The 13397-nt window shown below is 45.4% G+C and overlaps 1 protein-coding gene across 1 annotated transcript; it reads left to right on the top strand.

Annotated features, from left to right (window-relative positions):
• The first annotated feature begins 767 nt into the window (after positions 1-767).
• On the top strand, positions 768-12363 carry LOC123102436 (paired amphipathic helix protein Sin3-like 4). Its single transcript, XM_044523785.1, has 21 exons — positions 768-959; positions 1093-1384; positions 1490-1657; positions 2308-2584; positions 2848-2981; positions 3122-3197; positions 3306-3335; positions 3425-3690; positions 3793-3947; positions 5018-5145; positions 5265-5519; positions 6468-7040; positions 7154-7239; positions 9613-10158; positions 10244-10344; positions 10418-10556; positions 10655-10807; positions 11084-11247; positions 11333-11444; positions 11643-11830; positions 11940-12363. Exons 1-20 carry the CDS (start codon positions 805-807, stop codon positions 11808-11810), a joined length of 3978 nt encoding a protein of 1325 aa, XP_044379720.1. The 5' UTR covers positions 768-804; the 3' UTR covers positions 11811-11830; positions 11940-12363.
• Positions 12364-13397: the final 1034 nt, after the last annotated feature.

Genomic DNA, 13397 nt, shown 5'->3' with positions numbered 1-13397 from the left:
TCACCGACTGCATGACCTCGATCGGCGACGGTGGGACGTGTCGGTCCACCTCCCCACCATGTACGAACCCGACGTAACCCCGCACATATATCCAGATCCAACCGCTTATCCGTCTTATCCCCGACCGAACAGTTCAGATCATCGGCGGTGGCGGATGTCCTGCCTGCACGCCTGGAGAAGCACGAGGAAGACGCATGCCGCAGCCACAGATGGCATCCCAGCACACACACACACACATGCACCGTGTTGTGTTCTCCCACGTCGATATCCGACCTAATCCCACATGTACATCCGGATCCGCCCGCTTATCCGCCGTATCCCCCGATCGGACGGCCCAGATCAACCGCGGCCTGCCTGCTCTCACTTGGTGAAGCAAGCACACGAGAAGAGAAAGAGAAAGAAACACCGCGGCCACACGGATGGTATCACACAACACAACACAACACAACACACTCTCTCGCCGGGTGGAAGTGGGTTTGGTTCGTATTTCCTGCCATCCCAGTTTCCCAACCCATTCTCCCATCTCCGTATCGCCTCGCGTTTCCCTCCTCCGCTCGCTCCCCTCCGCTTCGCCGCTAGGGTTTGCGCGGCGCAGATCCGGCCGGCGGCGGAGGAGCTGACCGGCCCCGCCGTCCGTCCGTCCTCGCACGGGGCCGCGGCCCGACGCCGGCCGCCTCCTCCGTCGATCCGATCCGTGAGCGCCTCCCTTCCCTTCCATTTCCCCAAAACTCCGTTTCCCCAAACTCCATCCCTCCCTCCCCGATCTAATCCCGTCGCCGAATCCAGCGCTGCCGGCGAGGGAGGATGTCTCCGCCGCCGGCGTCGCCCGCGCTCTCCGCGCAGAAGCTCACCACCAACGACGCCCTCGCCTACCTCAAGGCCGTCAAGGACAAGTTCCACGACAACCGCGCCAAGTACGACGAGTTCCTCGAGGTCATGCGCGACTTCAAGAGCGCCAGGTCTGCATCCGTCCCCATCTCCCTCCCCTCCATCCCTCCACGCATCTCAATCGCTCCATTCCGGCGGGGATTCCGGCCGGGATTCGTCGATTTAAGTTTTCCCCCTTCCCGTCTGCCTTTGTGATGCTCGCAGGATCGACACGGCGGGCGTCATCATCCGGGTGAAGACGCTCTTCAGCGGCTACCCGGAGCTCATCCTCGGCTTCAACGCCTTCCTGCCCAAGGGCTTCGCCATCAAGCTGCAGGACATCGACGGCGGCGCCGCCGGCGACAAGAAGCAGCCCGTCGACTTCATGGAGGCCATCAACTTCGTCAACAAGATCAAGGCCAGGTTCCAGGCCCAGGACCACGTCTACAAGGCCTTCCTCGCCATCCTCAACATGTACCGCATGCACAACAAGTCCATCCAGGACGTATACCAGGAGGTCATCCTCTTGTACAAAGAAAAGCATTTCCTGAATGATTTATCTAGATATGTGGTGCCTGTGTGCATATGATGATGCTAACACGGATGGGATTCCCTCCTCTAGGTTGCTATGCTGTTCCATGACCACGCCGACCTGCTCGAGGAGTTCAAGCATTTCTTGCCTGATACGTCCAACGCTCCGCAAGTGCTGGCCGCTCCTAAAGCCGTTTCCGCCAAACAGGAGGCCCCCGCACCGCCTTCTGCCAGTGCCAGGAATGTGCAGAGCATCAAGGTAAATATGGACATTGACCACTGGTATGGCATGGAAAAAAAATTATATGAGACCAGGTCTCATATAAAGCAGGTGAGACCCGTCCTGATGGACGACACGTGGCATTCACAAATCACAAAGCATCTAATCTCTTTCCCCCTGATTTCAGGTGTGGGGTGGGGTAAATGCTTTGTGATTTGCAAATGCCACGTGTCATTCATCAGGATGGGTCTCACCTGCTAATCCGTGAGACCTGGTCTCATAGATTTTTTTTCCGGTATGGTATGGTTATCTGTCTTCATTTCTGTAATTTTGCAGTTGCCGCATAGCAGGGACAATTTCCTTTCCTTATATGTGAAACAGCAACATTTACTCTATTGAAATTAATTAATGAAATGTACCGAGGATGGAGTTGAGTTCTTACATTGGCTTTTGGATCACTGTATATTAGTTGGCATTGGCTCCTCCATGGCTTGACTTGACAGTTGTATATATAAAATCATCCGGCATATACATTTGGGCTTCAGTGCTGTAATACTCCCTCCCTCTGTCCCAACATAAGTGTCTCAACTTTTTTGTACTAAAGTTGAGACACCTTTTTTTTGGGAAAGAGGGAGTATTTCACTGGCCACAGAACTTCTATGCTGACTTGTTGTTTTCTCCGTCTCCAGAGAGAGAGGCCTCAGCCGTCAACTGCTGAGCGCGACAGCAGTGTTGATCGCCCTGATCTCGAGCATGACCCCGACAGGAAGCGTGTCGACAAGGAAAAGGATCATAAGATCGACCGGGACAGAAAAGATCATGACAAGGATGCTGAGTACGAAAGCAAAGATTTGGATGGGGGACTGCGCAAGCGCAAAGCTTTATCAAAGAAGCTGGAGGGTGACACACACCAAGGGGCGGCAAGCATCTCTGCTTCGTCGTACAATGATAATGATGCAATGAAAAGTGAGCCCCTAACCATGTTGATAATAGGACTGAGATGTCGTTTCGTCTCGATACTTGTGCAGTATGGCATCGTCAGTGCCTTGTAGATCTCCAGTTTCTATTAATTTTAGAATTTATCAGTGACTTGCAGTATGGCCCTGTTAGTTTTAGAATTTATCTTGTGCTTTTATTCAGCTTAGCATACATCGTCGATATCCAATTTAATAATGCCCTACAGTCCTTCCTCTTGGATTTATAGATTCATTTCTATCATTCAAAATCAGGTGCGTACACACAAGAGTTCCTTTTCTGTGAGAAAGTCAAGGAGAAGCTAGAGCCTGAAGCTTACCAGGAGTTCTTGAAATGCCTTCACATATACAGCCAGGAAATAATTACAAGAAGTGAATTGAAAAATCTGGTAAGTTAGACCGATTTGTTATGAAGACAAATTATGAATCTTAGCTGATGATATCTACAAGAGTTTGTGAGATACCCTACCCAACCACTGGATAAACCTACTGTTGCTTTTCTGAACATGGATAGCCTTGCTTATTTCAGGTACATGACATACTTCAGCGCTACCCAGAGCTTATGACTGGATTTAGCGAGTTCTTGGAACACTGTGAAAACATAGGTAGACTGCATGTATTCAATCACTTGTGAATTTATGTTTGCTGAATGCACTTTCTGTTTTATTATGTTCTCCCCCATTTCTAAAGAGTTCCTTTCCTTTACTCTGTAGATGGTTTTCTGGATGGAGTCATCAATAAAAGTAAGCGATCCCTTAGCCTGAAGTTTAAAGTTTCATTGCTTCTACTCTTTGTAGGGATTTTTTATAGTAGTTCTTTTTTTGAAATGAAGGGCAAACATCACGAACAGTCAAGGCACTGGACAAAGAGAGAGATAAAGGGCGTGCAGGGGAGGACAGGGAAAGAGATGCTGAAAAACTGAGCGAAAAGGAACGAGAAAGGCTTGACAAAGTGTCTGCGCTCAATTCTAAGGAAGCCACTACCCACAAAGCTGCTGCGTTCTCTGCCAAAGAGAAGTACCTATGCAAGCCAATATCAGAGCTTGACCTCTCAAACTGTCAGCGGTGCACTCCCAGTTACCGGCTTCTGCCTAAAAATGTAAGCTGGTTCAACTCAATGTAGTATCTTCTTTTTTTACTCCCTGTCATTGCTGTCTGACAATTCTTTCCACAATATCTCACACTTCCTTTCTTTTTTCAGTACCCTGTGCCTGCTTCAAGTTGCAGAACTGACCTTGGAATCTCTGTGCTCAATGATCACTGGGTATCAGTTACCTCAGGAAGCGAAGATTATTCATTTAAACACATGCGGAAGAATCAGTATGAAGAAAGCTTGTTTAGATGCGAAGATGACAGGTTCTGGAATACGTTTCATACTTTGATTGTATCTTACTGTTGGCACCAGCAAAGCATACAATAGTACATATTAGCAAAGCGCCCAATTTATAGTTTCACAGTCCATTTGTTTTCTTTTATGACAACATGCTTCTTGTTTCATTAGGAAAATCAAAGCAGCACTGCAACAACGTAATTCTGCAATAAAATGAAAATAATTCACCCTTCTTAGCGCTTAGAGTGCATCAACAGGAAAAAAGGACCCACCCTACCAGCAACACTAGGACCATAACCTTAGACTGGGTACAATCTCATCCAAAATGAGAATCATAACATGACATGTAAAGTAGACACTAGTTCAGCAAAAGCTTCCACATCTTCATTTCCTTACCAAGCATCCAACATTAACTGTTGCTGCACCATCATGATGCTTGGTGCCATCTGTTCTCCAATTGGCAAACCACAGCAGCCCCCATCCTTTTGCTCTGTATAGACTCCATTGGAACCCCATTGAAGAATTCGGTTCTGGTTCTCTTTTGTTTTCATGTTAGCCCAAAGGTTAATCTAGTGATGCACGACTACAGCTGTCATCTCTCTGGGATCATGATGCACTTAACTTTGAAAACAGTCATTGATAACAGCAGCAACAGCGAAGCCTTTCTGTCCCAAACAAGTTGGGTAGGCTAGAGTTGAAAACATGAATTGTCATGCACCCACAATTCTTAGGAAAATGAAAACCCACTGACTACAAAAACAGAGTCCATCACAGTAGGAAGTTAGAAAGTACAATTGTCCACAGAGATAACTGATCGACAGCAACCATAAAGCAAGAAAACATGTAAAAACACTATTCCATAATTTGTATGCGTTAGAGATTTAATTTCAATCATAAATAAGATGCTTTTGCTTAACCAGAACCTGTTCTTAATCATAAATAATATGTCCATAACAGTTATATGACACTTTGTGTTTCTTTTTCTGCATTGTGTCACCCATTAACCAGAGTAGCATTACTCCACAGCTTATCTTGCCATTTAAGTTGCCCGTGGATGATAATTAATTAGTTACTCTTTGTGAAATGCACTTTTCAGGTTTGAGTTGGACATGCTGCTGGAATCAGTTAATGTGGCGATTAAGCGTGTTGAGGAGTTGATAGAAAAAATGCAAGAAAATTCAATCAAACCAGACAGCCCTATACGCATCGATGAACATTTGACCTGTAAGTATCTGCCAGCATGTGCTGGGCATGTATGGTAGTTCTTTGCTGCATGGCTTTTGAGTGCTCTTCTATGGTTGAAAAGAACATGTGTATCATTTAACTCTTTGTGCTTTTGACAGCTCTGAATTTGAGGTGCATAGAACGGCTATATGGTGACCATGGCCTTGATGTCATGGATGTTCTTCGTAAAAATGCGAGTGTGGCATTACCAGTTATCTTAACTAGGCTTAAGCAAAAGCAGGAGGAATGGTCAAGGTGCCGGTCAGATTTTAACAAGGTTTGGGCTGAAATATATGCCAAGAATTATCACAAGTCCCTTGACCATCGCAGTTTCTATTTCAAACAACAAGATACGAAGAATCTGAGCACAAGAGGTATGCATTTATGATACTGCAACTGAAATCATCAGGGTGGTCACAATGGGAGCACCATAGGTAGTATCATGCATGCCAACTAGGCATTTTAGCTTATGTGGCACACAATTAGATGAGGAAGGAGAGGGTTGAGTACCATACTATGATACCGTATCGTATTAAATGATGTACTAGTGTGTGTCTTGCATGGCAATAAATGAGACTGCTATGAACCAAGTTATGATACTATGATACCAAGTCTTGCATGGCAATAAATGAGGCGCAAATCATGTTGCTCTTACTAGACGCATGAGGAGGAGGGGGGAGGGGGAGGGACGGCTCGGGAGTCGGAACCCACCTTGCTCCGCTGCGCCTGCTGCATTGCCGCTCGCCGGGCGGGCCGATCTGCGCTCCAAGGCCGCTCCGGAGGCCGGACCCCCCGCCTCCCGGTCGGCCGAGCCGCCCGCCAAACTCACGCGCTGCGGCGGCCGATGCCGGGCCCAAGGTGCCGGCGGGGGAGCGAGGGATGGGTGCCGGACGGAGTCTTCTGGCCCGATCTGGCGGCGCGCCGGAGAGGGGAAGGGGAGGGGAGCGGGATGCCGGAGGGGAAGGGGGAGGTAGATTTCTTTCGCTTCTTTGTGATGTCTGCCGACTTGCCGTTGTTGTTGTTGGTTTTAATCGGGAGAGAGAAGGAGAGATGTGTTGCGTCTGGGCCACATGCCATGGGCTGCGGCCTGCGGCTGCCGGTGCGGTGCGATGCTCGTTGGACTCCTCTGCGCCGTCCGATCCGCATCTCTGCTTTATCCACCGCTCATCTACCGGCGGTCTGAGTTTTAAAACAACCGAGGGGATAAAACTTTACATAATAGTATCATACACTAGTATCATATGCATGATGCTAGTATATGATATACTTCCCTTTGCTTCAAAGCTGTATTTTTTAAACTACCCCCCTCCCCCCCTGTGCAGCTCTATTGTCTGAGATCAAAGAAATTAATGAGAAGAAAAGGAAAGAGGATGATGTGCTTCTTGCTATTGCTGCTGGGAATAGGCGGCCAATAGTTCCCAATATGTCATTTGAGTATGTAGATTCAGAAATCCATGAAGATGTTTATCAGATCATCAAGTACTCTTGTGGAGAAGTCTGCAGCTCTCCAGATCAAGTTGACAAAGTGATGAGAACCTGGACAACATTTGTGGAACCTATTCTGGGAGTTCAACCCCGAACACTTGCCGTTGAAGATGCAGGTGTGGTAAAATCGAAGAGCCGAACCCCTACGACTGCTCTTGCAAGTGTAGGGGAAACTAATAATGTAATACCAAACGGCGCAGTCACTGTTAAGCAAGCTAATGGAGATGAAAGCATTCCGAAGGAAAAAGCACAATCTTCTCGTGGTTTATTGGCGAATGGAGTTTCAGAAGATGCTCAAAATGGTTTCCATGATGCTGATCGAACTGTCCGCAGAGGCGAGGGGCCATCTAACACTTCATTACATCAGACTGAACAGAATCAGCGGAGAACAAATATGGAGCTTACGTCAGGTTTGTGCTGTCCTCTGTTAAATATGTGAGGATGTCTTTTAAGTTACATCTTGGCTTAGCTAATTTGTTATGACTGTCCTAGCCAATTCTCATTGGTTTAATTTGCCTTTCAGGTACTAATTCTTCCAGAGGTAATTTCTCCGGAAGTGAGGCTGTTGTTGAAGCTATGGGTGGCAATGAAACAATTCCATCTATAGGGGTATGATCATTCTTAAACTGGGTTTACTTACTAGTAATTGTTATGCTTGTGTGTTCGCTTTCATGCCTTTGGTTACATTGTGTCTTTTAGTTTATTCTTATTGGTGGCAATGTTGTTGATGCCAAGTGTAATCGTACATGGTTGAATAAAAACCATGAAATTAGTAAGAACCTGTCTAGTTTACATGTGCGATGTGATATGAGCACAACCTCGAACGGCCGCTGATTTGTCTTGATCTTTTACGATGCAGCGTCCTCCTCTGAAATCCACCGTTAAAATCTCCCAAGTACGCAAGCAGTACATGTAACCTGCAGATGGGGAACGACAACCAACAAGAAATCCTTCGACCTATGTTTTTAAGGTGTCCTGCCTTAGACGCTTAGGTGACACTTAGGTGATAAGGCGCCCTGGCAGCGCCTTACAAATATGCCTGCCTTAGGCGCTTAGGCTCTACCTAGGCGCTAGAGCGGGTGGTGCTCGCCTTAGGTCCGCCTAATAAACAATGTCCTCGATACACGAGGAACCTCCCGCCATAGTAGAACGTAACCAGCACGCAACCCACCGGTGATGGACCTCGATCCAATAGCTACAAACCTCTTGATGTACGCATGAGAATCATCTTGCTAAAGTAAAATCTTTAATTAGAAAGTTCCACAAAGATAGATAAAATGGACACCCAGAGGGCCGCTTCATTGTGGATGTCTAAAGCTCTAAAATCAATCTAACTATAGCCAGCCCGTCTTATAGGTGACACACCCGGTCGTTCCAAACCGAGTCACGAGTCACAAGCAAACAGGTAAACAAACCTGATACAGACTCCTATTCAAACTAACAAAAGATTTTCCTAACAAATTATGCGGCTACCTTGATCACTAGCAACCGAATTAGACTCGGTATGTGACAAAGGACTATGGAACAATGCAAAGGAAGAAAACATAACATAGCTAGCTTTCCTTATTTCTTGCCATGGATTGGAACACAACCTTTTTGGGGCAGTCCTGAATTTTGGTCTGATCTCTTTTTGTGGTGGAGGCATCTGGAGCAACATAGAACCAACTAAAACCAATGTTCAAAAAAGCGGATAGCGCAAGTGAAGCGGAAGGCCACAGCTTAGAGCAATGAACGCTTTAGCGGAGCTTAACTGCGCTTAAGCGTTTTTTTAAATTGGCTAGCATTTGACAGATTTTGAATAATATACACAGGAAAATAGGGAACACGGCATATGGGTAATTGAATAGTTATCTAAAATACAGTTCACACCATAGCGAATACACATCAGGTTCACATGGCAAGCAAAGGGCAGCCCGGTGCATATAGCTCCCACTTGCGCAGGGTCCGGGGAAGGGTCCGACCACTTTGGGTCTATTGTACGCAGCCTTTCCCTACATTTCTGCAAGAGGCTGTTTCCAGGACTCGAACCCGTGACCTCTTGGTCACAAGGCAACGGCTTTACCACTGCGCCAAGGCTCCCTTCCTCACATGGCAAGCAAAATAACAACTAAAATGCAGTTTAGTTCAAATAGTCATAACCTAATAGAGATCACGTGGCCAGAATTTTGCCAGAACATGAAGGAAGTTCCCATATAGAGCCTAATAATAAGGTAAATGGCATATTGCCATAATTGCGCAAGCAGACAAGCAGAAGTAGTTCAAAAACAGCCAAATTCTGGCCAAATTTTTAAAAGAACGTTTAATATACCGCGTAGGGCAAAAGCGAAGCGGTTTGCCATTGCTCAGCGCTTAAGCACGCTTTCTTGAACACAGACTAAAACTTGTTGCATTAAATTACCATGTCAAAGTCCCTTTCCTTTAGTGTAGCACATAAAATAGCTTGAAGTATTTTTGGACATCAAAGAATAGCTTTGGCACCGATGGTCATGAGGGTTGCTATCTCGCACGTTCGTTCTACTGCTCGCTGAGTGTTGTTTCCCCTTTTGGCAAATCAGAACGAGAGAGCCTCACTGGTCCCCACCGGTTATATGGGGGGGAGGGGAGGATTAGGAGGTGGTGGGCCCGTGTTGCTTACATGCGGTAAATTAACAGGGAGGGATTGAGAATAGTGGAGGTAGTGGGCCCATGAGTTTGCATGCGAGAGCAAGGGGTAAAAACTAGTGGGGCCAGGTGGTACACGGGACAGCTAGCCTCCCGTGCATGCCTCCTGGCGTTTACTAGCTGGTTACGCGGTGGGCCTCTCCAATGGAAGGAAACTGAAATGAGACGGCGCTCCAGGCGCTGTCTGAACCGGCGTTGCAACGCCCACGTGCGAAGGAGCAATGTCGGATGGTCACATCACCATGCGTATACCCCTTATCCTAAAATAGATTTCAAGAAACTTATGCTTTGCTTATGTTAATTTGTATTCTTTATTCACAGAGAGGAGAAGCTGGGAGGCCAGGATCTGTGCCTCAGAAGAATTCAAAGGTTGAAAGAGAAGAGGGAGAATTATCTCCTAATGGGGATTTTGAAGAGGAGAATTTTGGGCCTCTAGGAAATGCAGCTGGAGACGGAGCTTCAAAGCCGAAGGAAGTTTCTGCTGGTAGAGCTAGAGCAGCTGAGTTTGCTGGAGAGAATGATGCTGATGCGGACGATGAAGGTGACGAAAGTGCCCAGAGATCTACAGAAAGTGAAAATGCGTCTGGTAGTGAATCTGGTGACGGCGAGGAGTGTTCTCGGGAAGATAACGAGGACGAAGAGGATGCTGATCCTGATGCTAAGGTTGAAAGTGAGGGTGAGGCAGAGGGAAACACAGAGGCACATGATGCCGACGGAGGGATGTCACTACCGTTTTCAGAGCGTTTGCATAATACAGTTAGACCGCTCGCCAAGCATGTCCCCACAGCTTTGCAGGATCATGGCGGGAAGTTTTCACGCATATTTTATGGAAATGATTCATTTTATGTTCTGTTCAGGCTACACCAGGTTAGTTGTCTGAATACATTCATGCATGGACATGTTCTTTGCCTATATGGTCAACACTGCTTGGCTAACTCGCACTGATCTGCAGATCTTATACGAGAGACTACTATCAGCCAAGACAAACTCTTCCACGGCTGAAAAGAAGTGGAGAACTTCCAAGGATACGAGCTCCCCACACCAATACTCAAAGTAACGTTGCTTAGCTACTCTGCTCCGTTGGGATGTTTCGCCGCAATGGATAACTAATGTGCTATTAATGCAGGTTTATGGGTGCACTTTATAACTTGATTGATGGCTCTTCTGACAACACCAAATTCGAGGACGACTGCCGTTCAATCATCGGGACTCAGTCCTATGTTCTTTTTACATTAGATAAGCTGATATACAAAGTTGTGAAGCAGGCAAGTTGCCCTTAATGATTGGATCTATGATATTGCAAACATAGTTCTGTTATACTATTAGAAAGTGCTTACAATATTATTTTCATGTCTGTCTTCAGCTTCAAGCAATAGCAGCTGATGAAATGGATAACAAGCTGCTCCAGCTTTATATATATGAGAAGTCCAGGTCTCCTGGAAGGTTCTTTGATCTGGTTTACCATGAAAATGCTCGGGTTCTTCTCCATGACGAGAGCATATATCGATTTGAACGGGTTAGTTTCTTTACAACACATACATGTTTCAGTGATTTACGTAGTTACTTTCATTTTGGGAAAACAGTGCAAAAACCAGATAATTCCCAATTTGTGAGAGAGTCTGTCACACTTACAGACATCTGATGTTCCCCCCCTTGATAATAAATCATGTTCTGTTAGATGTTTGTTTATATAATGAAGTTTCCCAGGGTCAACAGATAGAGGGATACATCTGCAGAGGATTATTCGTGTTGTACCAAACCTCTCACTCACGCTTCCTGCTGTAATTTGCAGCGCTCAAATCCTACGAGATTATCTGTTCAGCTCATGGAGTATGGGCATGAAAAGCCTGAAGTAACCGCAGTCTCAATTGATCCAAACTTTTCGTCATATCTTTATGACGAGTACCTGTCGAGTATTTCGGATTCAAAGGTGTCTGAAGATGTGTTCCTTGAGAGGTGAGTATTTTTCTGGCATCGCACCGTGGCTTCTTCATCTTGTTCTGTTCATGGGTTAATAAATAACCTCATCTCATTTTCCCAGGAATAAGCGGAAACGCGGGAGCAGCAATGGCCCTCAAGCTTCGTTGGCGGTCATGGATGGTTTCAAGGTCGCGAATGGCCTTGAATGCAAGATAACCTGCAAATCCTCAAAGGTACGTACATATAACTTAGTGGGAAGGAGCATTCTGCCTGTCAGTACCATAGTGATGTATATACATCGAATCTACTCTATTTATGCTACTGTAACTCTTGGCTGACGGTGACGCTGCTTTGGCCATTGGCTACATTTTAGTACTATTTTCTGTGTGTGGCGTAATTAATTGGTGAAGTATGGGGTGTCATGTTCGCAGGTTTCGTATGTCCTTGATACAGAAGACTTTTTATTCCGTATGAGGAACAGGAGGAGAATCTCGTCTGGTGCAACACCCGCCGCCGCACCTGGCAAGGCCGATTTTGTCAAGGCAGCTGATGTCGTGAAAGCGCAACGGTTTCATAAATTTCTTCTTTCTAGGTCCTAGGGCCATGCTGGCAGATTCTGGTAATTTGTCTAGCTTACAGCGACATGCATTATTAGTTCTAAACATGCACAAATGGATTATCATCTGTCTAATCTGGAGCCATTGAGATTTGTACTCTCTTGTTTGCAGCCATGCTATCATCTAATCCAGAGACGACCCCGACGTGCTTTGAACAAATGCGGTGGGTAAAAAGCATTTTGGAAGAAGATGAGCCGGTGCCGAGAGGGCCGCTGGAGCTGGTAAATACCAACCAACCAACCAAAGCATTTTGCGGCGGTCTTGTTGTTAAGTTGTTACCCGATCCGATCCGATGCGATGCGATGCCGCTGCTGCTGGGAATGTGTATATTATTAATGTTATGTATAACCCAGAAGAGAATCCATGAGGGAGGGGAGGGAGGGAGGGAGGTCCGATCAACTGATCATTGTTAGTTGTTACTGTCCATATGTTTTTTTGTTTGTTGCTGTTACATTTGCTTTGGTGGTGAAGCAAATGCAGACTTGATTCAAATCTGGACATTGCTATATATATTTGTTTGGTGATGCCATCTGCATTAATCGGATCGTGCTCCTATTTTTTTATTTTATTTTTTGAGGGGGTACTCCTATTTGTTGTGAGCCTGCCTGAGCCGGTAGCAGGTTGTAACTATGATGAGTAGATTAGGTTCTGATTTTTTCTACTGAGTGTACGGATCATGTAGCAACTTTTGGTGGTCGTGTTTCCTTATTTGTTTGCGACTTTGGGTTTATATACCATTGGTATTTTTTGTTTAAAAAAAATTGATAACTAATTTGTTCAACTAAAATTTAGATTTACACCAGAATACATCAATGTATTTCACATTGAAAAAAGGTTGTATGCTTCCTCGTTCTTCATCATAGTGCCAGTGGGGCCTTTGGATATGAAAAAATATTGACAAGTAGCTTTATGCTGGAACTCACGATGTAGTACGTCTACTTAGCCGTTGCAATGTAAAATTCATGGATATATGTAAAATTGTGACTAAATTGTATCACACCACCAAACACTAAGCGGAGTAATCGTTGGTCAATTCCTTGTCTGGACTAGTTGGGGATGTTTTGTATAGATATAGGAGATGGACGTGTTGTTTACCAGGCCCGGCCGCGTTGCGTCGGGTCGGGTCCGGTCCGGCCAACGGTTTAAATAAATAGTACTTCCTCCATCCTGTTTAAATAAATAGTACTCCCCTCGTCGTTGAAAGAGTATACGTTTAACTTTGTTAAATTTTTTTTTACGTTTAAATGTATTTATACAATAGTACATCAACATTTATGCTATCAAAATAGTAGCATTAGATTCATGATAAAATATATTTTCATTATACTTCTATTTAATTTCATAAACATTGATATATTTTCCACAAATTCGATCAAACTTTAAGATAGTTTGACCTTTTAATACAGTTAAAAGTACACTTTTTTTAAAGCACCGAGGGAGTAGCAGTACATGTATATATAAAGGGGTGGGTGGGGAATGGCCCGGCCGCGTTGCGTCGGGTCCGGTCGTTGCCAATGGTTTAAATAAATAGTAGTACATATATATATATATATAAAGGGGGTGGGTGGG

This window comes from Triticum aestivum, chromosome 1B (assembly GCF_018294505.1).
Source record: "Triticum aestivum cultivar Chinese Spring chromosome 1B, IWGSC CS RefSeq v2.1, whole genome shotgun sequence".
Taxonomy (NCBI): domain Eukaryota; kingdom Viridiplantae; phylum Streptophyta; class Magnoliopsida; order Poales; family Poaceae; genus Triticum; species Triticum aestivum.
The sequence above is the reverse complement of the archived record's forward strand: the minus strand, read 5'-3'. Positions and strand labels throughout refer to the sequence as shown.

Bases quoted from the DNA above. Each gene is read 5' to 3' on its own strand.
- LOC123102436 (XM_044523785.1), top strand. From the start codon at position 805: ATGTCTCCGCCGCCGGCGTCGCCCGCGCTCTCCGCGCAGAAGCTCACC. The intron at 1,658-2,307 runs GTAAATATGGAC...CTCCGTCTCCAG, and splicing joins GGAATGTGCAGAGCATCAAG to AGAGAGAGGCCTCAGCCGTC. The intron at 3,691-3,792 runs GTAAGCTGGTTC...TTCTTTTTTCAG, and splicing joins ACCGGCTTCTGCCTAAAAAT to TACCCTGTGCCTGCTTCAAG.